The sequence below is a fragment of the Xyrauchen texanus genome, chromosome 46 (assembly GCF_025860055.1).
Source record: "Xyrauchen texanus isolate HMW12.3.18 chromosome 46, RBS_HiC_50CHRs, whole genome shotgun sequence".
Lineage (NCBI taxonomy): Eukaryota > Metazoa > Chordata > Actinopteri > Cypriniformes > Catostomidae > Xyrauchen > Xyrauchen texanus.
Window position 1 is genome coordinate 3,104,426 of NC_068321.1, and position 24,211 is coordinate 3,128,636.

Sequence of the window (24,211 nt, forward strand, 5' to 3'; positions counted from 1 at the left end):
TGATGTATTTCCACTCAAAATGCCCCCCCCTCTCTCTGGGTGGGGTGTGGTCTAAGCGGTGTCTTCCCCTTGGGAGTGACTGAACCCCCTACGTGGTCACTGGTGGTCCCAGTTAGTTAAAAAAAGTCACTCTTTTGGGGAGAAAAATGAAAAAAGCACGACAGGGCTAACCTGCCCCTATTTTTTGGGCAGTCGACTTGTCCCCGAAGGGCTGTTCGACGCTCATAGTAGCGTCGGGGAGGTTACGTGTCGGCCTGGTGCGCTGGCTACGGGGCACACAGTAGTCTGCCCATCTCGCACCGCCAGTCCACATAACAGCTAGTTGTTCAGCTAGTTGTGCCATTTTGTATGGGGACCCCTAGTGTCACTTCATCGACACAACTTCGAATGAGTGACAGAAAGGGAACATCCTGGTTACTTCCGTAACCTCTGTTCCCTGATGGAGGGAATGAGACGTTGTATTTGTGTCTTTTTCCTTTGACTGTTACAGAGTTGAAGATGACATAATTTAGTTTTTTTGCCCTTTGAAACATGTTTTGTGCTAAGCTAGTCCTGTTACATTCAATATGTTTTGGGGTTAAATGTTACATAGTTGAATATAACCATAACATTTTTGTCCCATTTCAAAACGTATTTTGTGCCAAGCCAGCCCTGTTACATTTATTAAGATTTTTGTTAAATGGTATGGGATGAAGATGACCCATGACATTTTTATTGCCCTTTCAAAATGGGGTTTGTTACAAGCCAGTCCTGTTACATCCAATTTGTTGTGGGGTTGAATGTTATAAGGTTGAAGATGTGTGACCTTAGTTAACAAATATAATTTCAGCCCGTCATAATTCTTGTACTTTATGCCAAGAAAGGTATGACTATGATTTTTCCATTAACAGAGTTCCCATACATTTCAAGCTTGACTAGGTCAATAGAAGTTTAAATATGGTGTAATACTGATTAAGACCGTAAACTTGATAAACTTACCTCTATTTGAACTATGTGGTTATGTCACAGTATAAAAGAGCTAAACAGAAAGTGGCAGACAAATACTTGAAATCATAAATGAATGTGACTAAGTTCAGTATCCTGTCAATTATATCAGTAGTAAGTCAAGAGGACCCACATAACACACAATTGACAGTTTCCTGAGAATGACCTAGAATTCTAAATTATGTCTCTCGATATTACATATTTACATATTTCATATTAATCAGCAGATACAGCATGAAATTAATTATGTCTTAATTAAAAGAACTGAACTGATTTGATGTATTTCTGCCAGGTAACCCCTCCCAGCCCACCTCTCTGCACTACATGAGCCCGTATCATCTGAATGCATATGCTCTGGCCCTCAGAGCTGTTGGTGAGATTATTCAGGACTATGACAGTGATAAACTCTTCCCTGCACTGGGCTTTGGTGCAAAACTGCCACCTGATGGCCATGTGTCTCATGAATTTCCCCTGGTGAGGAACCCTTATTATTATTATTATGTAACATATAAAAAAAAATGTAAGTAAAGTTTTTATGAATTGTTTGTTGTTTATATTGAAGCATTTTGTTATCAAACAGTACATACTTTTCTGAGTATCCTGAGTGCATTTACAGTATGTGAACAATCTTAAGACAACAAACAGCCTGTATGTTCATGTACTGTATACACCTTAAACGATGTGTAGATTTTTGCTGAACTTTATAAGCGTTCTGTCATATTATTCAATTTATGCATGTCTTTGACATTTTCTGTTTTCATCTTGAAATCAAGATTGGAGAAAAACATAATAATTTCATGTAAATGTCAGTATTAGCACAGAACAATGAGGCTCAGGATCCAAAAGCAAAGTGAAAATAAACAGGGAATTTATTAATACAAAATAAATAAAAAACAAACCAAAACTCCCACATGGGGAAAAAACAAACATGAACTACCCTGAAGGGCAAAAAGGGTAATCCAGGCTGGGGATGAGGGGACCAGGACTGACTGGACCGAACCATGAGGGAGGTAAGGGAAACCGGAATGACAGGGACTATGTGAACAGGGAATGTACTAGACCAAACAACTGAACACACAAGACCGACTAGGTACACAAGACGAACTAGCACTGAACAGCACACACGAGGTGGCTAAAATAGGGAGAGAAATCAAACCGGTATACAGGGGACAGGTGAGGCAAATTAACTAATAATAAGCAAACAAAAAGGCAGGGTATGATGTATGACAGAGAGGCATGTGGCAATGCAGAAACAAAACAAAGCCACATGCTCTCACAAGACAACAAAACTCCCGAATATGCGCGCACATCGGTAAGACAGTAAGGCAATATATGCCCATGTCAACTGACAAGCAAGATGAGAGAATGCGTTGCTATGGCAACCAAAACCTAGCGTATATTGCAAGGCAAATGCTATGCAATGCACGCTACAGGCTACAAAAACAAGGCAGGACACCTGTGTGACAGTTCAGCCACACACAAACCTGAAATCTCAGATCAAAGTGACCGAACCTCAGCACAACGTGAAGACAGCTCACGACCCGGGCACACAGCAGAAAGGGAGCGCAATACGCTTCTGCGGTCGTGAGAGACAGACACAGAATATGGAGCATGAGTGTCCGGATCCCAACACAGACCAAAACATAACCAGACAGGGAAGTCAGGATCCAGATACCATGCGCCGGACATGAAACACAAGACAACTCACAACCCGGGTGCTCAGTGCAACGCGAGGCACACCCGTGTTCATGAGAGACCGGCATAAACGAGAGGTAGATCATCAAGATGGCACTGCGGATGGCCGCCTCAATGTGGAGCACTCCTATTCTTTTGTTGTTTTTGTTTGTTTGTCGTGTGTTTAATAATATCTTTCCAATCAGATTTACCAGGGAGAAGCTGCTGAACATTCGGCAGCATATTCCAGATTATCTTTTCCTGGTTTTTGACTATTCGGACGCATTGCTGGACATTTTAGTCAGAGGCGCAGCTGTGCTGTTCAATAGATGCAGGCGAGGGAGATGAGCAATTTGCTCTGGTCAAGCTCTATCAGTGCGGCTTTCGAGCAGTATTCGAATATTCATCTAGTAAATTTCCGCTCTGTTCCTAACAAAACGGATGAACTACATCTCCTCACCCGTACAAACAAGGACTTTTCAACCTCTGCTGCTTTGTGCTTCACAGAAAGCTGGCTGAGTAAAACCATTCCAGGCAGCGCATTATATCTGCCAGGCTTTCAGCTGTTCAGAGCGGATCGCATCTGAATTTGGATTTAACAGGGAAAACAAAAGGCGGTGGAACATGCTTTTACATCAATGAAAGTTGGTGTACAGATGTAACAACATTAAAGAAGATGTGCTGTCCTAATTTGGTAGCGCTCTTTATTAACTGTAAGACTTTCTACTCGCAGTGGCCGTTTACCTCGTTTATTCTGGTGAGTGTTTATATCCCACTAAATGCATGTGTGAGTGCAGCACTGCAAAAGCTGGCTGATCAAATCATAGTCACAGAACAACAATACCCAGACTCAGTTATTATTATTAATCTTGGGGATTTTGACAAAGCAAACCTCACATGTGAACTGCCCAAATACAAAAAGCACATTATATGCCCAACCAGAGACAGAAATATTCTGGATCACTGCTACACAACTATAATGGATGCATATCGCTCTGTCCCTAGAGCAGCTTTGGGACTATCTGATCACTGTCTGTTCATCTTCTTCCAACCTACAGACAAAAACTAAAATCTTCTAAGCCTGCAGTAAAGGCTGTAAAGAGATGGACCAATGAAGAGCTGAAACTACAAACCTGATTTGACTGCACTGATTGGAGTAATTTTGAGGCTGTACACACCAATCTGGATGAGCTCACTGATACTGTGACATCATATATAAGTTTCTGTGAGGATATATGCATTCCTGCTAGGACTTATTTAACATTCAACAATAACAAACCATGTTTTACAGCAGAGCTCAGGCACCTTCGTCAGGCCAAATAGGATGCTTACAGAGGTGGGGATAAAGTCTTGTACAATCAGGCCAGGAACAGACAGAATAAGGAATCAGTGTTTCTAAAAGAAGCTAACGAACCTGCATCAGTGTAGAGTGGCCTAAAACACCTTAATAATGGCACTTTTCCACAGCACGTTACGGTTCGACTCGCCTCAACTCTACTTGCTTTACTTTTCTGAGCTTGCATTTCCACTGCAGTTTAGTGCCATCTCAACGTGGGTGTGATTATAAGCTGATCGTCATAGTTGCGCCGCCTCAAATGCCGTAACATCTTCTTAAACACGACACAAACTGACCAAAACAATAACACAATCGCTAGCTGTTAGCTAAGCTCATTGTGGTTCATAAAGCAGTTGTTGCATGGTGATTTTACACAAGTCTAACAGTTATATTGGCCTGGTTGTTTTAGAAGCAAGCTTCCAGTAGCTGGTCAGCTAAATAAAGTGAAGCGTTCTCTCCTCCACCATGCTGAAAGTTTAAGTCTTCTCCCAAATCGGAAACTTGTATCAGGTAGGGCCCTGAGCGTGTTTGATTAATCCATCTGTCACGACTCTCAGCTGTGATTGGCAGTAATGCTGAAGCTGTTAGTATAACTCAATTTAACAGCTACAGTGTAGAAGTAATCCAAGTGATCATGCAGAGAGAGACAATTCCAGATGACTTCAAAGAAAATGAACGCACTGACTGACAACACGCAGTTTGTCAACGTCGGCTCAAATCGCTCGTAGCACAAAAGTCAGTCTTTTGTCGCAACCAGCTGACTCAAATCTTTAATGTCACAGGGAGAAATAAAAGTTCACAAATCTGACTGCTCTTTAACATCTGTACAGCTCGCCACTAACACAAGTGGAGTGATACAAACGGTAAAGCATCCCAGTGCTGATGGTGTGAGCTATCAGCACTCTTGGAACGCCTCAGTCCAATCAGAATCAAGGACCGGAACTAGGTTAACTGTTGTATACAAACATGTAACACACTGTTTTCCCTGAATCTGAGCATATTTAAACCAAACCCATCTGTCACAAGACAGATCATAGTCTAAGAGACTTAATTTTGAACATAACAAATTTTTTACTAAATGTGTAGTTACGTGGAGCAGTATAGTATGGTGAGCACCATTGGTATGTTGGTAATAGGTTCCAACCAGTATGATCCAAGCTCCAACCCAAAGGTAGATACATCTAGCAGAATTAACTGGAGGGGCTCCAATCCACACACTTTTTCACACACTTTTCAGCTCCACTTCTTAACCTGTTCTCCAGCTGGACCCTTAGAGCCCACACTTAAAGACCTAAAACATCTATTGTAATATAATAAAATAATTGTGATTTATATATTGTTTGCAAAAACATTATTTTGTCCAAACACATGACTATTTTAGGATGACCATCAATAGAGAAAGATGCTGTTTGGTGTAAATGGTGTAGTTACAACATCTGCCAGCAGGGTCTAAAGCTAACCAGTGAATCAGAAATTGGCTGTTTAGTAGGTCCCGTTAGCAGGGCTGCTAATTTGGTTACCTGGTTGGAGTGAGATTTTGATGACATGGCCAAGACTGCATTAATGCACAGGCAGAAAATTCAAGTCCAGCCCAGCTGTACTTTAATTCGACCCCGGACATAGTGTGCATATTTAATACTAGTAATATCTTAAATTTTTAACACCACAACAAGACTTAATAAAACCATACAAGCTCAAATAATAATCTGTTTTTGTGCTCACTACGCAAATTACCCTAGCATTCACAATTTAAAAACCCCACAGACTATGGCACAACCAGGGTTTTTCCTGGGTCTGAAAATAGTCTTTGTGGTGGCTGAGGTACAATGTCACTCACAAGCTCAAAGTTGGTTGATTGGTTAGATAATAGTAGCAGTTTGAGTGTTTTGCCTTCTTCCACAGCACTTTAAATTCAAATGGATTTTGAATTCAAAGGGTTGCATAAGTTTTGTGGTCTCTGTGAGTGAGTCGCGCAATTGTTCCGCTCTGCTCTATCCCACCTGTTTATCTTATCTCTGGAGCATGCTGATGTGCTTTGTGGTGGTAAATTTGCTTCAGTGGACCGAATATTCAAGTCTCACAGTAATGGAAAATCATACAAACAAGATTTGTTGCTTTTTTTATTTATTTTACATCAAATTACGTTGTCTTGTTATTTGGTGTGAAATTTATTTTGGGAGTGCAAGACAGAGCCTGAAAGCTTGTGTCTCATGCCAAATTCATAAGAGTTGGCAGCCCTGCTATTAGCCAACACTACTATCTATGATTGACAGCCATTCAAAAGTAGCCGTGAAACTGAGCGCTCATGAGTAAAGACAACCGTTTCCATTTCACGTACCTCTGGGAAACCCTTCTCTGGCAGCGCAGATGCCATTGAATGGGAATGCTAACGGGTATTTTAGATCTCTTTAATGCTAATCAGCCAAACCCCGATGCCTTGATTTTCTCGGAAGAGAAAGAAAGTTTATTTTGTCAACATTAGGGGTGCAGAGCATGTTAGCATCATAGCTACCAGATATAAAGGGTGACTCTGGAGGGGTGACTAACTGATAAATAGGAATGAGAGAATTCATAAAGGAGATTGATAGCACATGGAGATTGCCCACAGCTGCCTCATATTTATAATGACTGAACTTTTAATTTTTTCCTAATCCACACCCACAAAGAAAATATATCCCATAATCCCATATACAGTGGGACAGATTCTCTGCCTGCCCAAACAGATGCACTGCCTGCAGCTGCAGCTGCCCACACAGAGCTAAAACACACACACACATACACTCACCTCCGCGGGGCAGAATGCGGGACACTTCATATGCACTCAGCAGAGCATTAAAGCTTTATTGGAGTGAATAGCGCTCTTTAGACATGCATCTTACAGACTACACAAGACATTTGGGATATGAGCACATCCCCACATCACAAACTTTAGACCGCTGCTTTTTGTTGTCGTCGTATGTTTTTTCTCGGCTCATAGTTCATTAATCATAAACATTTCTCACTGTAAACATTGCTGATGAGGCGGTCTCAAAGTTGCATTATATTTAAAAGCATCCTGTTGATACTAATTTAAGTATTCACCCAATTATGCAAGCCTGTTGCACTGTGATGCCAGTTTTGTGAACTGTGTTTGTACTATGTTTATGGATTATGTGTAAATATGTTTGTTTATATACTTTTTATTTACTTGTTTTGTACAGAATGGGAACCCTGATAACCCATACTGCAGTGGTATAGATGGAGTTCTAGGGGCGTATTATCAGAGCCTGAAGTCTGTGCGATTGTATGGACCAACATACTTTTCACCTGTTATCAACCATGTAGCACGGTAAGATCACTTTGAAACATTTCTAGTATGCACTAGACTAATTATAACTATTGTAATATCTACTGGCCATAGTATGTTAGTGTGGATTACTGTGATGATTAAAGCTATTGGAAGCAGAATGTCTGGGGTTGATTATTGAAAGATATAATTCTTACATATTTGGCTAAAACATTTATCCTAGTGGCATGTTCTAAACCATAGGAACCTTGGGAATGCCAGGACAATTTCCAAATTTCAAATGTACAAAAACTCTGTATTGAACCAATGAGGGAACGGTACAGAATGTACATTTATTGAAAAGTCTGTAGTACTAAACTCTATGGTAAAGGATGTAATATAAAAAAAATCTGTACTGCACTGGTGATGGTAAAGAATATACTTTTACGAAAAGTCTGCAGTGCACAGTTGACGGTAAAGGACGTACTGTTATGAATATTTTGCAGTGCATTGGAGATGGTAAAGGACATACTTTTTCCAAAAAATCTGTAATGCACTGCAGATGGTAATGAACACATGTTTTTCAAACATTCTTTGGTGCAATGGCAAAGGACACTTTTTATGAAAAGTCTGTAATGCAGTGGTGATTTTAAAGGACATACTTTTTACCAAAAATCTGTAATTGTGAAGGTGACGCTAATGGACATAATATTTTACAAAAATCTGAAGTGCTGGCAATGGTAATGAACAATTTTTTTACAAGAATTCTGTGGTGCACTTGCGATGGTCAAGGACATACTTTTTACTAAAAGTCACACTGCACAGGTGATGGTAACAGATATACTTTTTAAGTCTGCAATGCACTGATGGAAAAGGTCAAATGAAATCCAGGCACCTTTGATATACTATTTGCAATCCCCTATTATTTGGAATGCACATACTGATAAATTGTATTTCAATTGGCATTGAACCCCATTATCTGTTGAAATACATTGCGTTTATCAATTTGTTTCTTGTTCAGATATGCATCATTAGTAAAGGATGGATCAGAATACTTCATACTCCTTATCATCTCAGATGGGGTCATCTCTGACATGGCTCAAACTAAAGAATCCATCGTAAACGTAAGTACAAAAAGACACAGCCAGCAATCTTTATAACACTGAGATAAGGAAGGGGTAAAATGCATTTGTTTATACCTACCCTCATCGTTAATAAAAAATTAGCAATTTTGTAAAAACAAACCTAAGGTTTTATTGCCCTCAACACTAGAAGAGATGATTATTGAATGAAAAATTAGACTATTGTCTCTCTACCGTTGCAAAAATGTTTAATGCCTCTCCGGGGATACTATTACGATATGAATAATACAGAATTAGACAAAAAAGTCTTAAGTCAAGTCAATTTATTTTTTTATTTGTATAGCGCCTTTCACAACACACATCGTTTCAAAGCAGCTTTACAGAATATCAGCATTAACAGACGATAAGACTGTAATGTCTATAATGTCGATGAATCATCATTGTGTAATTTAGATAAGATACGATTGTTAATAGTGTTTAAGAATAATTAAATGATAATTGTATTAATAACCCCAGTGAGCAAGCTGAAGGCGACTGTGGCAAGGAACACAAAACTCCATAAGATGTTGATTAATGGAGAAAAATAACCTTTGGAGAAACCAGACTCACTGTGGGGGCCAGTTCTCCTCTGACTAACAATATGAATGTAATGTAAATATTAATTATGTATATGTAAAATCATGGTTTAAAATTATTAAACTAAGTAAGGGTTAAGGGTCAGTGTTTAAACATAGATTTTGTTTGAACTGTAAGATTAATGACCAAAGTCTTTGAAGTCCATCTTGATTAATTGCAGAAGTTCACATAGATGCAATTGTCCTTGTTAATTGGCTGATGAAGCTTTTGTTGGCAATAGTTAGTCTATGCATTTCATTTCAAGATCGTAGTGCATCAATAGACCGAGGCGATGCAGGTGGAGTTGGCATCATTTCATCCTCTGAAGTCCACCATAATAGACTGAAGTGATGTTTGGCTGGCACCGGCTGCATTTAGTCATCATCATTCTGCGACATGTAGCAGTGGAGTCCAACATGAAGCAGGAATGGTGCTGGATCCAGCCGGTTCTGGTGACCTCAGGATAGGAGTCCCGAGGTTGAGACAGGGAAACAAATAAAAAGATGTAAGCATAGATGCCATTCAATTTATTGCAGAGTTATAAATCATGATTAATGTTTCTGGTTCCGGCAGACCCCAATAAAGCAGCATAATTGTGGGTTGGAGGATATATTAGGTGTATGCCTGGCTAAATAGATGAGTCTTTAGTCTAGACTTAAACTGAGTGAGTGTGTCTGCATCTCGAACAGTGTTTGGGAGACTATTCCATAGTTTAGGAGACAAATATGAAAAGGATCTTCCTCCTTTAGTGGATTTTGATATTCTAGGAACTATTAATAGGCCAGAATTTTGCGATCTTAATGAACGTGTTGGAATATAGCGTGGTAGAAGATCACTTAAGTACTGCGGAGCTAGACCATTCAAAGCTTTGTATGTAGTTAACAGAATTCTAAAATTAATATGGAATTTAACAGGTAGCCAATGTAACGATGATAAAATGGGGTCAAAATATGATCATATTTCTTGGTTCTCGTCAGCACTCTGGCTGCTGCATTTTGAACCAACTGAAGTTTATTGATTGATTTAGCTGGACATCCTCCCAGTAATGCATTACAATAATCTAGTCTTGAGGTCATAAACGCATGAATTAGTTTTTCGGCATCAGCAACCGAGAGCATATGCCTTAATTTAGCAATATTTCTTAGGTGGAAGAATGCTGTTCTACAAACATTTTAAAGTAAATCCATTTGTCTTTTCCTCAAAAAAACAGATATCAAGACACTGAAATGTGATTTTGAAAACTGGCTTTTACAGGCTGTGATGGGGACAGTCTCTCAGTGACAGCAGCCATTCTTAATATGTATGTCAGGGTTGTTTACACCTCAGCAAGGCATATTACCTGAACCAATTAATTTGGCTCATACATCACATTTCAAAATTAAATCACAATATCAGCCATCTCAGCAAAGATGTCTGCTTTCCATAAATTGCAAAACATGTGTGTATATATATATATATAAGCTAGTTTGGGACTAAATGTTTGTATTTATTGATGAACCAAGATATGCCAACCAATATAGTACATTTTTGTTTCTCTACATTTCATTCATAATTAGTTCATAATATGGTTCTTTTCATGCTAGGTTAATGTTATATTTGCTAATAGTCTGTCTACTTTAATACTACTCACACCAAATGCTGGTTTTGTGCTTTTATTGTTGAAAAAAAAAAAAAGGAATGGTAAAATAAAATTGTACCATATTTATGTAAATAGCCTTATAACAATCACCATATAAAATATACAATTTCAATCATAAAACAAGTATAAAACAGACTTAAATCACTGGCAGAATTAAATCACATGTAGCAATCTGATCTGTCATAGGTTTCCAAATGCAACATGTGATGTAATAATGTAAGTCTGTTTTGTGCATGTTTCATGATAGGAATGTTATATATTATATTGTATTCTTGTGGGTGTTGTTTTAATGTTGTCTCTCTCTGTTGAAGGCCTCTAGTCTTCCCATGTCAATTATAATCGTTGGAGTCGGGCCGGCCGAGTTTGACGGTAAGATGAGAGAGATGTATTTATTTTATTTTTTTATTGGTGTTGGGGGATGTGATATGATATCAGTCAAAACCAACAGAGACCCAGCAGACTGCATCAGATCAAAAGAGAAACCTCCTTCAAATAGGTTCCCATTAGACCAAAAAAAAAAAAAAAAAAATGCTCTCAGATCATCATTAGCAGCTTACGAGTTAATATAGCTTTCAAATTCCTGCTAGCTGATCACTTCATTCCTTAACAAGCCCTGTATTTTAAAACTCAAAATGTTCCTCTTTCCTGCATCTACTGTGTATTGTATCCATTTTTACACTCATTTTTAATGGTTGATGTAAAGTTGATGATCTTGCTCTCCAGCTCATGAAAAACATATGTTCATCTCTAAGACATGGCCATCTTGTTCATGTTCCACTTAGTGATGCGATGAGTGACAATGTTTTTGCCCAAGCCCACTCATCATAGAGTCAATCAAACATAGCGGCGATTCTGTAGTAGAAGTATTCGAGGCTGCTCTGAATGTCTTTCCACTCTGGGATTCTGAGTAAAAGTTTCTCACCGCACAAAATAAATCATTCTCTTCCATGTCACCAGCTTCAACTAGGGCATCCAACTGCTTTTTAATGTCAGAAGGTATGAATGATTCCTCCAGCCTGGCCTGCTAGACATTTCTTGGGTCATGAATGTGCAAAGCCCCTTCTGTGGCTGATATGTGATTTTGCTCTAGTATCTCCAGTGCATGGTTAAAAGTGGCTGTTTGCTTGAGTGCAAAGCCAATCCAAAGTTTAGTGCAAGGATTGCTGAAAATGTCTCTTAGAAACTTCTTTCTCAAAAAAATGTTCTTGAGAAAGAAAGTATGCATGCAGACCATATTTGCCTCTGTGGAGAACGGCCACTGTCCCCTTTGGTACTCAATGTTCCAAGCCCCGCTGGGCATTGACGCGCTGGCTAACAAATGGCCAGTGAATCCCTGGTGCGCCTCCTTCATTCTGTCATCAGCAAAGTCAGATTGAACAGGGAAACAGTTCAATCCTGGTTTCCGTAGATGATAGAAATACTAGACAGCCCATTATGGGAATTACAGCTGAGGAGAGACCTTCTCTCTCAAGCACAAGGCACAATTTGGCATCCTCAAGCAGAGCTGTGGATCCTATATGTGTGGCCTCTGAACAGAGCACATCGTATGAGACAGAATTGGTTGATGAACACCATTTACAGGCTAGAGTACCATCCATGAGATGCCTCTATGCACTTAAATGACACATGTTTGCAAATTGGTGCTGTTCACATGGTAAAGACCCAGTGAATTGCCCCATAGCTGAGATTTTAACATTCCTCAAAGAGAGGCTGGACGCTGGTCTTACCCCTTCAACGCTCAAGGTTTATGTAGCGACTACCTCAGCATTCCATACACTGCAGTCTCGCTCATCGATAGGCAAACATAATTTAGTCATTAAGTTCCTTAGGGGAGCGAGGCGTTTGAACCCCCCTTGCCCTGCTATATAGGGCTGAAGGCACTCACAAACTCCCATTTGAGCCATTGGAATCATTTGACATGCGGGTGCTTTCCTTAATGACCACACTCCTATTGGCTTTGGCCTCATTTAAATGGGTGGTTGACATGCAGGCACTGTCGATTGACAACTCATGACTGGAGTTTGCTCCAGATCTGTCAAAAGCCACCATTAAAATTAGAAAAGGCTACGTGCCTGAGGTTTTATTATATATATATATATATATATATATATATATATATATATATCGTTGATCGCACCTGTCATTATAGGCTGTCAGATCAGCTTTTTAATTGTTATGGAGATGCACTAATGGAATGTCTGTCTCCAAACAAAGGCTCTCTCACTGGATCATTGATGTGAACACGCTCGCTTATGAATCACAGGGTGCAAATTGCCCTATAGGTGTCAAAGCACATTTAAGCCAAGGCATTGCCTATTCAGGGGCGTGGACAAAGGGTGTGTCCTTACAGGACATAAGTTTGGTTCATATAGATCCCACACTACATTCATTTCCATTACATTTACATTACATTTATGCATTTGGCAGACGCTTTTATCCAAAGCGACTTACAGTGCACTTATTACAGGGACAATCCCCCCGGAGCAACCTGGAGTTAAGTGCCTTGCTCAAGGGCCCAACAGTGGCATCTTGGTGGTGCTGGGGCTTAAACCCCCGACCTTCTGGTCAGTAACCCTGAGCCTCTACCACTGAGCCACCACTGCCCCATCTGGCATCCGCAGTGTGGGACTCTTTATATACACTTAATATGACTTATGAGTCATCGGCCTGTGGCCTATGACTCCTTATGAATATCTCTATTTAGTGTTATAACTCTGGGAGTGTAATGTCACGTAGTGCTGCATGATGGGATATCGTTTCCCACAGTGCTTACAGCAATGTCGAGTGAACTAAATCGTAAGGGAACGTCTCCAGTAACACATATAACCTGGGTTCCCTAAGATGAAGGGAACGAGACATTGCGAAAGCTGGCCGCACTACTACTTCAGAGTTTCATAATGAGAGTGACTCACTCTTGTCCCTGTGACAAGAAATGGTGATTGAGCTCCCAATAATATAGGCCAACTGCACGCCTGAATGGGCGGGGTGTGGCTCAGACACCATTGCCAACCAGAGGATTGGCGTGATTGGATAAATGTTTCAACAAGTTCATCTAATAAGGACTCCCCATAGTGCTTACAGCAATGTCTCATTTCCTTCATCTCAGGGAACCGAGGTTACATGTGTAACTGGAGATGTTTTCCATGATACTGTGCATTAGAATTATACGTTAAAAAGGCTTTTAAAAATTTTTTACTTTGGTCTCTGTTGGGCTAATTTAAATAAGGTTGATAAGATTTTTTCTGAAGATAAAAAGCTAATTATATTCAGCTGTCAAAGTTCTTGTTCTCTCATAGCAGTCTTGATTTATTCTGTGAACTCATTTAAAGCGTGTATTTGAACTCAAATGAAATCCAGAGATAGCACACTTCACTGTAACAGTGTAAGCTGAGAGAAGGCAGTGCATGATGGTTTTTCCTGTGCCACATATCTTCCATTTGGCAGAGATGATTGAACTGGATGGAGATGAGGTGAGGATATCATCCAGAGGGCGATTTGCAGAGAGAGACATTGTACAGGTGAGCTGTCCTGCCCTCTACCTCATGTATTATTTCTGTGGAAATAAATATTACAGCAATTTTCCAGGTTATTTTCAACCTAAAGTCTGCTTCTGTGATATGATGTGAATGACCAGAGACTCAAATGTGACTTCCTTTGTTGAACGGGAACTGTGTTTACAGTATTGGCATTTTGAATGGAAGCCTTTTAGAAAAGTGTGTAGCACCACTTATAAACATTTCAAATATGCAACTATCACACTGTTTTGAAAGTGTAATTGTAAGTGTAACATTACCTTCCTGGTCTGATTTTACTTGGCTCGTTGTAAATATCGTGGTTGTTTTCTGGTGAAATAAATACTAGAGGTGTGACAACTACTTTTATTTGCTTCTTCCTAATTCCCGGGTTTTGGCTCCAGTGTAGAGTTTAGAGGAAAGTTGGACCCAGTGTTGCAGTCCACATGAGTGTTCTTTTATTCTCAGGGCTTTAACTCAAAATATGCCTTCCGGCAGAAATTTCAGTTTACACACACAAATGATAACAGTCAACATAAACTCAATGGGTGCATTAATATATATTAACAGCTTTTCAGCATTCAGTTTCAGTCTGGGTGTGTGTGTGCGTCTCTGACTCCCGGTCTGGCATTCCACTGTTTTTTTAAAGCTTGTCTCCGCAGTCACTGAACTGAGACACTGGTGTTTAGAGTTAGTAATCACCAAGTGATGACCCTTACCTTTTCCTCTCTCCCCACTGACAGACACACAACCATGCTCCCATCTCCACAATGCGTTTTACATCCTCATGTCTTCTGAGTTAGGGTGGTTAGGCAAGACTGATTTTCACAAGAATGCAAGAACGAGAACATGTTCTTAGCATTGAAAAACACCCAATGTTATTAAGACAGCTCTTGGAATATGCCCCTCATCGGTTGTTGAGCAAACTATCAAATAGCCCCATGCCCAACTCATGCCATTGGTTGAGTAATGTTGGGGGTGGGAGGGGTCTAAACAGCTCAAAATAAACACAGGAATTAGTACATTTTTATAGCACATGGATGCTGCCATGTTTGAATCACAGGTCCAGCCGAATTCTACTGGTTTAATCTCAGTAACCGTCCTGTTATTGGACACTTTCACTCACTGATTCAAGTAATCATGTCTGACTGTGAATACAACATATCTACAATGTCATCTGAAACTGAAAACTATTGATTTTAAATTATGCTGCATTCAAGATGCTAGATGTCAGTGTAAGTCCAAGATGACACCAAGACAAAAGTTACTGAGAGCACCTTTAAGCTGGGATAGCAGAAAATATTTTAACACTTAAAAAGTGTAAGTGTCAATATTACAAACCGATAGTCTTAAATTGACACATTCATTACAAACAATATTTACTATGTCCCCATACATCTTAATGTTGACAAGTCCAATGTTCTTTTTCCAAATAAATTGACGTTGAAAGGACTGGTAGCGAACGTTCCATAAAGGCCTCCAAAAGTTCGTTGGAAGTCCGGTGGACATCCCCCTGAACATCCTGTTAATGTTTAAAGAACCCTACACAAAGACATTCAGGGAATGTTCGCAGTGGCCATTCAGGAGACATTCTTGCAACCTTTTTTTAGTTGGGAGGGTTTACCAGCGTTACGTTGTCATGGCAATGAAGTTGTAATTTTGGATATAACTTTACACCGAAAAGCTTTGTCGATGTTATCACTATTAAATCATATTAACATATAATTTTTACATCTTGTGGCAATACTTTTGAAATGATGTGCTTTTTAACTTTTATGGACTGGCCCCCTTGACTTCCATTGTAAGTGCCTTTACAGTTGGCACAATATTTGCTTTTATTAAATAAACAATGGATGAGACAAAATATTTTTTTGTGGTAATCAATATAATGCCACAAATAATATAAATTTAGCTTAACTTGTAATGAACCTGGAATATTCCTTTAACAAAACTATAAGCTTCTCAAATCTGCTTTTAAACCCTCCTGTACGGTGCACTGTCCCCATAGACTTCCATTGACAGTGCATTATGTAAACACAGTTCTCAGTTACTCTCAGAACTCAAAACTGCAATGAACTCACTGAACACTTGAATCTAAACACTAAACTCCTGATGTTAAAAATTCCTTAACATACATGCTAGTATGTTACAAACGGGACTGTTCAACATAAAGGTAAGCACAGAGCTAATTAAAGTATTTAAATGTATCATAATTCATTTCTTGATTATTTCCTTTTAAACTTCCCAAATTTCATTTTTGTCCGTATGGGGCATTTAACACTTATGGGGGGTACTGGACCCCTCAGGTCCCCCATAATTCAAGCACTTGTTAGAAATGTGGTAAACAGACATTAAGTTGAGAATATTCATTTAATATTCATTTAATGTCTCTTAATCTTCCTCCCTTGTTCAGTTTGTTCCGTTCCGAGACTACATCGATCGAAGGGGGAATCACATTCTCAGCATGGCCCGTCTGGCAAAGGACGTTCTTGCAGAGATCCCAGACCAGTTCCTGCAGTACATGCGGTGCAGGGGCATCAAACCACAGCCTTCGTCCCGCTCCTCCACCTCTTCCAAACCTTCATCGACACACACAAACCCGGTTCACTCCCTCCAAACCCAAATCTGAGCATTCACAGGAGCGATGTGTCCTCTGTTTGTTTCGCTCTCAGGATCACACACGGTCTGTCTGAGAGAATAGTTGCCCTTCTACACACTTTCTCGAAGTCTGTAGACTTTTCAGGGTGTTGTTTGAGAACTCTACGCTCGGAACTGTCCTACCATGGGCGTGCTGAGGTTTCAGAAGGTCTTTTGGACTATTTTAAACTATCGAGTGGCCTCTTTAGTCAGTCAAATGTCAGATATGATGCTACAATTTTGCTGTCTCACATACTATCTCTCGTTCTTGTGTCTGACAACCTTAGAACAAACGTTTACAATTGTACCGTTTTTTTTACAAATGGATGTTCTTTTGTATGTATTGGAAAATGAAGCTGCCAAAGCTCTGAGCTGCTTAACACAGGATTTGACTCATTTGTTATTACGTGATATTATAAATAGAGTAAGCATGTAATTTTAAAGAGCATGGATCCACCCTTTGTTCAAAGGAAATTAGTGTCTAGAGAAACAGTCATGCGAGGCCTTGGTTTTAGTTTTGATGTACAGTAAGACGACTCGTTAGACATCTTGTTTGTTCGACTGCCTCAAACTGTAAACAATGTGTGCTTCACTTTCATGGCACAAGCACAGCACAAAGACTTAACAGGAAAAGCCTTACTCTCTGTTAAAAGAATAATTCACCCGAAAAAGGACAATTCTGTCATCACTTACTCACCCGCAGATTGTTCCAAACCCGTATGACTTTATGCGGAACACAAATGGAAATATATTGTAGAATGTCACTAAAATATAGTGACTATGGACTGTCAAGCTTAAAAAATGACAACAAACACTATGAAGGTATTTTGAACTACTTGCGTATTTTATTACAAGCCTTCTGAAGGTGTACGATAGCTTTGTGTGAGGAACAGACCGAAATGTAAGTAGTCATTTGCTGTAAATCCACAACTGTAGCATTCAAAACTTATTTGAAGCAGAAAGTATGTAGTATGGACTACTTTTATGATATTTTATGTTTTTATAGTGTCCTTCTGGGTGCCTGAAAGCCCCAGTACCTTATTTTCTTTCAATTTTAATGTAAAATAGCAGCATGAAAATACTTTAAATCTTCTCCTTTTGTGTTTTTCGGAAGAAGGAACATCATACAGGTATGGAACAACATGAGGTCAGTAAATAATTGCAGAATTGACTTTGAGTAACTATTCTTATAACGACACAACTGTAGCTGCTCTCAATATCTGTATCCAAGCACAAAAATGCAAACAGAAGTAGCATATTTAAACATGCTTTTAACAGCATGCACCACACAAGTGGCGTGTTTTTAGTTTTAGTTTTCATCATTACCTTAAATGCGTGCAGTTTTGAGGTACACACACTGTTATTCCAGGTTTAAAGCAATGAGATTTGTTAATTGGGTCATTTTATGATTGCTGTGGTGATGCTTTTACATTCATATGACAAAAAGTTAAACTGCAATATACAGTACACAATAATAAAACTATATTACAACAATTCAGAAAAATAGAAAACTATAGATGTTTTAAAACATTTGTAAACCGTAACTTGAAATAGTTTAAAAAGTAAAACATTAAAATCTTTAAATGATCTTATAATAATATTTTTTTTATTATTTTTTTTACAATTTTGAAAGTTTCCTTTATAACAATAAGCACGGCACTGCTCTAGTATTCAGCGGAGTATAATTTTGATTAATTATCATTATATAAAGCTAATTTATCAGTTGTACAAAATAGCAAAATATATTTTTTGGTAAATTAAAACAATATTCTTATTATTATTTTTTTTTTACATAAATTGAGTTAAAAGTACATTAATAATACAATATTATTTTAACGTATTGCACTTAAAATAAATAATGTAATTCATTAATACAAGTCAGTGTTTTTACCCTGATAAAAAACATTTATGCAAAATTAAATACAAATTTACTGAAATAAAAAAATCACTTAATCTGTCAATAAACATGTAATAGTAAGTTACTCAAATTAATCCACAACAAATGACAAATTCTCAAAAAAAATGTAATCATAATATTTTACTAATAATTTTTGTATTAGTAAACTCTTCATCAACTACTTCACTTTTAAATTACATTCTAAAACACTTTTCACAGAGATGTCTAAATAATGTCTATATTTCCACCTATACTTCCACATTGTATCATGCAATTCATACAGTCAATGACCCTACATGTGTCACACAAATGCAAACCAATATACATAATTTGTGAATTCATAAAAACATAATTAATGTTTTGAATGCATTCTATATATGTGTAACCCAAGTAATGTATTCAAAAGTAATTCACTTGATTACAAGAATTTAAAATGTAATGTGTTAAACTACTTTTTGACCTAAAAAACAAATTAGATTACAGTACTCACCTTTTAATCAGGTTACACTCATCACTGGTAAGAAAATAGCCCTTACCACATCTTACTTGCTTTTCACTGCTTATTGTTTTCAACCCCTCCAACCTTTTATCACATAAACCATTTTACACAATCCAATCAATTCCCGATGTTTAAAATCAAGTCCTACCATACAATATTTTGTTGTTGACTAATCTATTTCACATGGCGGCTGTGGCTTAGGTGGTAGAGCGGGTCGGCCACTAATCGCAGGGTTGGTGTTTTGAATCCTGGTCCACATGACTCCATGTGCTGAAGTGTCCTTGAGCAAGACACTGAACCCCAAGTTGCTCCCAATGGCAGGCTAGCACCTTGCATGGCATCTCTGCCGCCATTGGTGTATGAATGTGTGTGTGATTGGGTGAATGAATCACAGTGTAAATTGCTTTGAATACTGCTAATGTTGAAAAGGCGCTATATAAGTGCAGACCATTTCTTCCTTAGGCTAAAGGTCTATTTAGGAGAAAGACATGAAAAATATCAGAATCTAAAAAAAACAATATGAAATTTTCAGTGATGTTACCCTGTTATGCAATTTAAGAAAGGTTAATAATAAGGTGGCCAGACGTCCCATTTTTCCCAAGACAATCCCGCATACAAGCACTTTTTTTAATGTCCCGACTTATTCAGAAAAAATTTTGTTTTGTCCCATATTTCCCCTCTCCTAAAATGTCTCTATCGACTATGCGGCTTTCTCAGTCACGTGAGTATTCTAATCAAATGTAGCCAAGGATACGGCTTCTAAAACCTATAAAATCACACTGTGTTATTTGAAGAACATCATTGGATTAAACTGTCCAATCACAATCCCCTATCAATAGACGTCCAGTTAGTGAACTGATTGAATAGTCCATTTGAAAGAGCACACAGATGAAATTGCAGCTGGAAAAATTTCAAGGACACGAGCCTTAATGAGGATCTTCAAAAAGAGTTTACATTTCTAAACAATTTAGTCACAGACGGAGCCTAGTAAAGTGAGATGGGAGGCCATGGAGGCCACACCGACATCGTTCAGTATGTTATCACAAAAAAAACATGTGGATGCTGCTAAAAGTGTGACTGAATCTGACATGGTGCATGCAAGTGAGGGACTTTTTCCTTTTCATTCTGTTGTTCTGTTGTGCACAGACATAGCTTTGCCCATTCATGACCTGAGTAAAGTCTAGCAGGCCAGGCTGGAGGAACTATTCATACCCTCTGACATTAAAAGCAGTTGGATGCCCTGGTTGAAGCTGGTGACATGCGGATGATTACTTTTGTGCAGTGAGAAACTTTCAGCATCGGTGGATTACCTCAAAAATTGGAGCTGCTCATTGGAGAACACAGGAAAAACTTGAGTGGACCCTACTGAGAGACATCCCAGAGTGGAAAGACATTCAGAGCAGCCTCGAACACTTCTACTCCAGAATTCCCGCTCTCAGTTTGATTGACGAAACAATGCTCTTTGATGAGTGGGCTTGTGCAAAAAACGTTGTCACTCATCATATCACTGAGTGGAACATGAACATGAACAAGATGGCCATGTCTGAGCGATGGGCAGACGTTTCACATGAGCTGGAGAGCAAGACCATCAACTTCGGAGTCTTAGCCAAGGTCGTGGAGTTTGTTTTGTTTCTCATTAATAAACGCAGTATGGACACCAGATAAATCTTGACACAGTGTAACAGTCATGAAGGCAATGCTTTTCTTACATCTTAATTTTGGACTGTAATGTTCTGCATTTTATGATAAACTCTTGAAAGGCAAGCGCACACTGATAAAAATTGCTGCCAGTAAAAAATGTACAAGGTGACATCAGTTACAGATGCGGAGGCACCCTCTATCTCGCACTGATCTGCAGCTAGGTAAGGATACTTCAAATGTTATTTTTGCTGGGAGGTGGCTTTCCCGTTTTCCACAAGCTGGAATCTGGTCACTCTATTAATAATCAAAGTTTCATTGAAAATATTGATAATTACATGATATTAAGATCAATGCTAGAAATTAGTCATCAGTTTTGTTACTGGCTCCTATTACAATTACATGAGGAAAAAGGGAATTTTGTTTCTAGGCCTTATGTTTCCAAGGTTATAAGCATAAACATACACAGATGAGCCAAAAGTTTATGCCTTATATGCTGTTGGTCCTACGCATGCTGCCAAAACAGTGCTGAACCGCCAAGGCATGGACTCTGCAAGACCCCTGAAGATGTCTTGTGGTATCTGGGACTAAGACATTAGCAGCAGATCCTTCAAATCCTGTAAGTTGTGAGGTGGAGCCGCATGGATCGAACTTGTTGGTCCAGCGCATCCCACAGATGCTCAAAAGGATTGAGGAATTTGGAGGCCAGGGCAACACCTTGAACTATTCTTCATTTTCCTCAAACTATTCCCGAACAATGTGTGCAGTGTGGGAGGGTGTATTATCCTGCTGAAAAAGCCCACTGCCATCAGGAAATACCATTGCCATGAAGGGGTGTACCTGGTCTGCAATAATGTTTAAGTAGGTGGCACGTGTCAAAGGGACATCAACATGAATGGCCGGACAGTGTTTCCCAGCAGAACATTGCCCAGAGCATCACACTCCCTCCACCTATCCACCGTTAAAAAGCACCTACATTAGGTAAATTTACAGTATAAAACTGTATATTGAGAAATTGCCTGTATTTTTACAGCAATTATTTTTTACAGCACAGGGTTTCCCAGCAGAACATTGCCCAGAGCATCACACTCCCTCCACCGTCTTGTCGTCTTCCCACAGTGCATCCTGGTACCATCACTTCCCCAGGTAAATGCGCACACATACACGGCCATCCATGTGATGTAAAAGAAAACAGGACTCATCGGACCAGATGACCTTCCTCTGCTCCTGGGTACAGTTCCAATGCTTGAGTGCCCAATGTAGACGCTTTCGACAGTGGACAGGGCACTCTGACTGGTCTGTGGCTACACAGCCCCATACCCAGCATGGTGAAATGCACTCTGTGTTGTGACACATTCCTCCCATAATCATCATACAAATTTTCTGTGACTTGTGCCACAGTTGACCTTCTGTCGGTTTGGACCAGATGGAATAGCCTTCGTTGCCCTTGTGCATTGATGAGCCTTGGGCACCCAACACCCTGCTGACTGGGAGCACCCTTTCACCCTTGGGAGCACCCAAGCCTTGCCATTTCAGTGATGCTCTGACCCAGTCGCCTGGCCATAACAATTGGTCCCTTGTTTAAGTCGCTCAGGTCTTTACTTCTGCCCATTTCTTCAGCAGTTAACACTTTGACTACGAGAAATGATTGTTCACTTACCATCTAATCTACCCAGACCTTGACATGTGGCCTTTTTAAGAGATGAGCAATGTTATTCACTTCAATGTTAATGTTTTGGCTCATCGGTGTAAGTGAAACTTTAAACTGTTGGTGGCTTTGAAGGGTTTGAGATAGAGACTAAAATTGTCCTCCAGAACTGTCTAGACTCTCCCCTATCAGTGTGCCAAATTTCACAAATTTCACAAACAAACAAACACTAAATGTGCCTACACACCTTCAGTGCTTGTACACCAATAACACCAATAACAAATAAGCTTGGCAGCTAATAGCAAATTCAGCTAATAGCAAATACCTACAATTACTAATTATGAGAGATTTATATAGTTTGTATGTATTATTTATTGAGTTTCATTTAAAAAAAATATTTCAGCTGGAAATACCACTGCAATTATAGAATGACCCAATTACAAGGGTATTCAAATATGCTTTTGTGGAAGACTGAAAAATAAGAGTCTATAGTTTATAAAATGCAACCCTATTTTCTGTATATTGGCAAGTTGTAACCATCAAAAGTCAGCGGCCAAACATCGCTTAGTGATGCCCGGTCAAACAGCCTTTAACTAAATTAAAAACTACTGACAGCACTTAAAACGACCCGTGAGACTATCTGATCAGTGTCAGGAGCTCAGGTCAGCTCCCTCTGCTCTAAACCTTCATATTCAGTAAGGAAATTCAAGAGTGAGCCATTGCCCCAGCAACCCCTGGAAAAAATAACTCGAACACGAGTGCAGAGCTCCGACTTCATTTATTTAACATGACAGTGTGTCATCTTCAAACTCACACCCACACACGCTGCATTCAGACTGTATAATCTTATAAATCATGCAGAAAACAGGCATCAAATTTTAACGCATAAGACATGGGAACATTTCCCCAAGTCTTTCCGTACGTGATGAGTGTCTTAAGCACAAAGGTTTGGATTCACTCCGGTTTTCCTCATGTATGCTTCCATTAAACACAGAATTATTTCATTTAAAAAAAAATTATTCTGTTGTGTTTCATGGAAGCAAGTCATGAGACAATGTGATGGTGAGTAAATTAATAGAATATCATTTTTGGATAAACTATCCATTTAAGAAACTATCCCATCAAAGCATCCATAAAAATTCTCATTTGTAGCGACTATGGCCTAGTGGTATTATGATTTTTGCTTGATGATGGATGAATGAAAAAAAAATGTGCAGCGAAATAGAGCCTACTAGACATATAAATAATAATGAAATTAATTAAAGTATAGCTTCTTGTCCATTTGTTGGTTTTGATAAATAATTATTCCACTATTTAAGTGCATGGCAAGTGAATTGTTTACAAGTAACAGATATTGTGCATTTAATCTCAGGTGTGAATTTGTGAAACAACTAGTGACAGGTGCCAGTGTTGCTTAGTAGTCATATCTTAGGGCCAGTTTACCTGCACTATTTAATAGTTTACCAAGAAATACATTTAAATCATTGGTTTGGTCTGATCATTGGTTTAATTAGAGTTCAGGTAATTAGGTTGGCTTGAAAAAGCAATGCTTAGCTAAGTGTTAAAGCATGCTAGTAATGCTTCCTATGTGCTAAATCTTGTTAGAAACATGCTACCACATGCCAGCAACATGTTAATACATGCTTACAATGCCTAGCTAAGTGATAAGACATGCTCGCGATATGCTAAAACATGTTAGCAATACCTAGCAACATGCTAGCAACACCTGGTTACTGCAACTTCAAACTTTTAAAATAAGTTGAAACTATCCAAACTATTTTAAAC

General features: G+C 38.9%; 1 protein-coding gene across 1 annotated transcript in view; it reads left to right on the forward strand.

Moving 5' to 3' along the window:
• The window catches only part of LOC127638001 (copine-8-like), an 88,183-nt gene extending 71,447 nt beyond the window's left edge, over positions 1–16,736 (forward strand). Inside the window, exons 15-20 of the mRNA XM_052119360.1 lie at positions 1,277–1,458; positions 7,195–7,322; positions 8,281–8,383; positions 10,907–10,964; positions 14,040–14,113; positions 16,521–16,736. Of these exons, the coding sequence (XP_051975320.1) occupies positions 1,277–1,458; positions 7,195–7,322; positions 8,281–8,383; positions 10,907–10,964; positions 14,040–14,113; positions 16,521–16,736 (761 nt within the window). The remainder of the gene's footprint in view (positions 1–1,276; positions 1,459–7,194; positions 7,323–8,280; positions 8,384–10,906; positions 10,965–14,039; positions 14,114–16,520) is intronic.
• Positions 16,737–24,211: the final 7,475 nt, after the last annotated feature.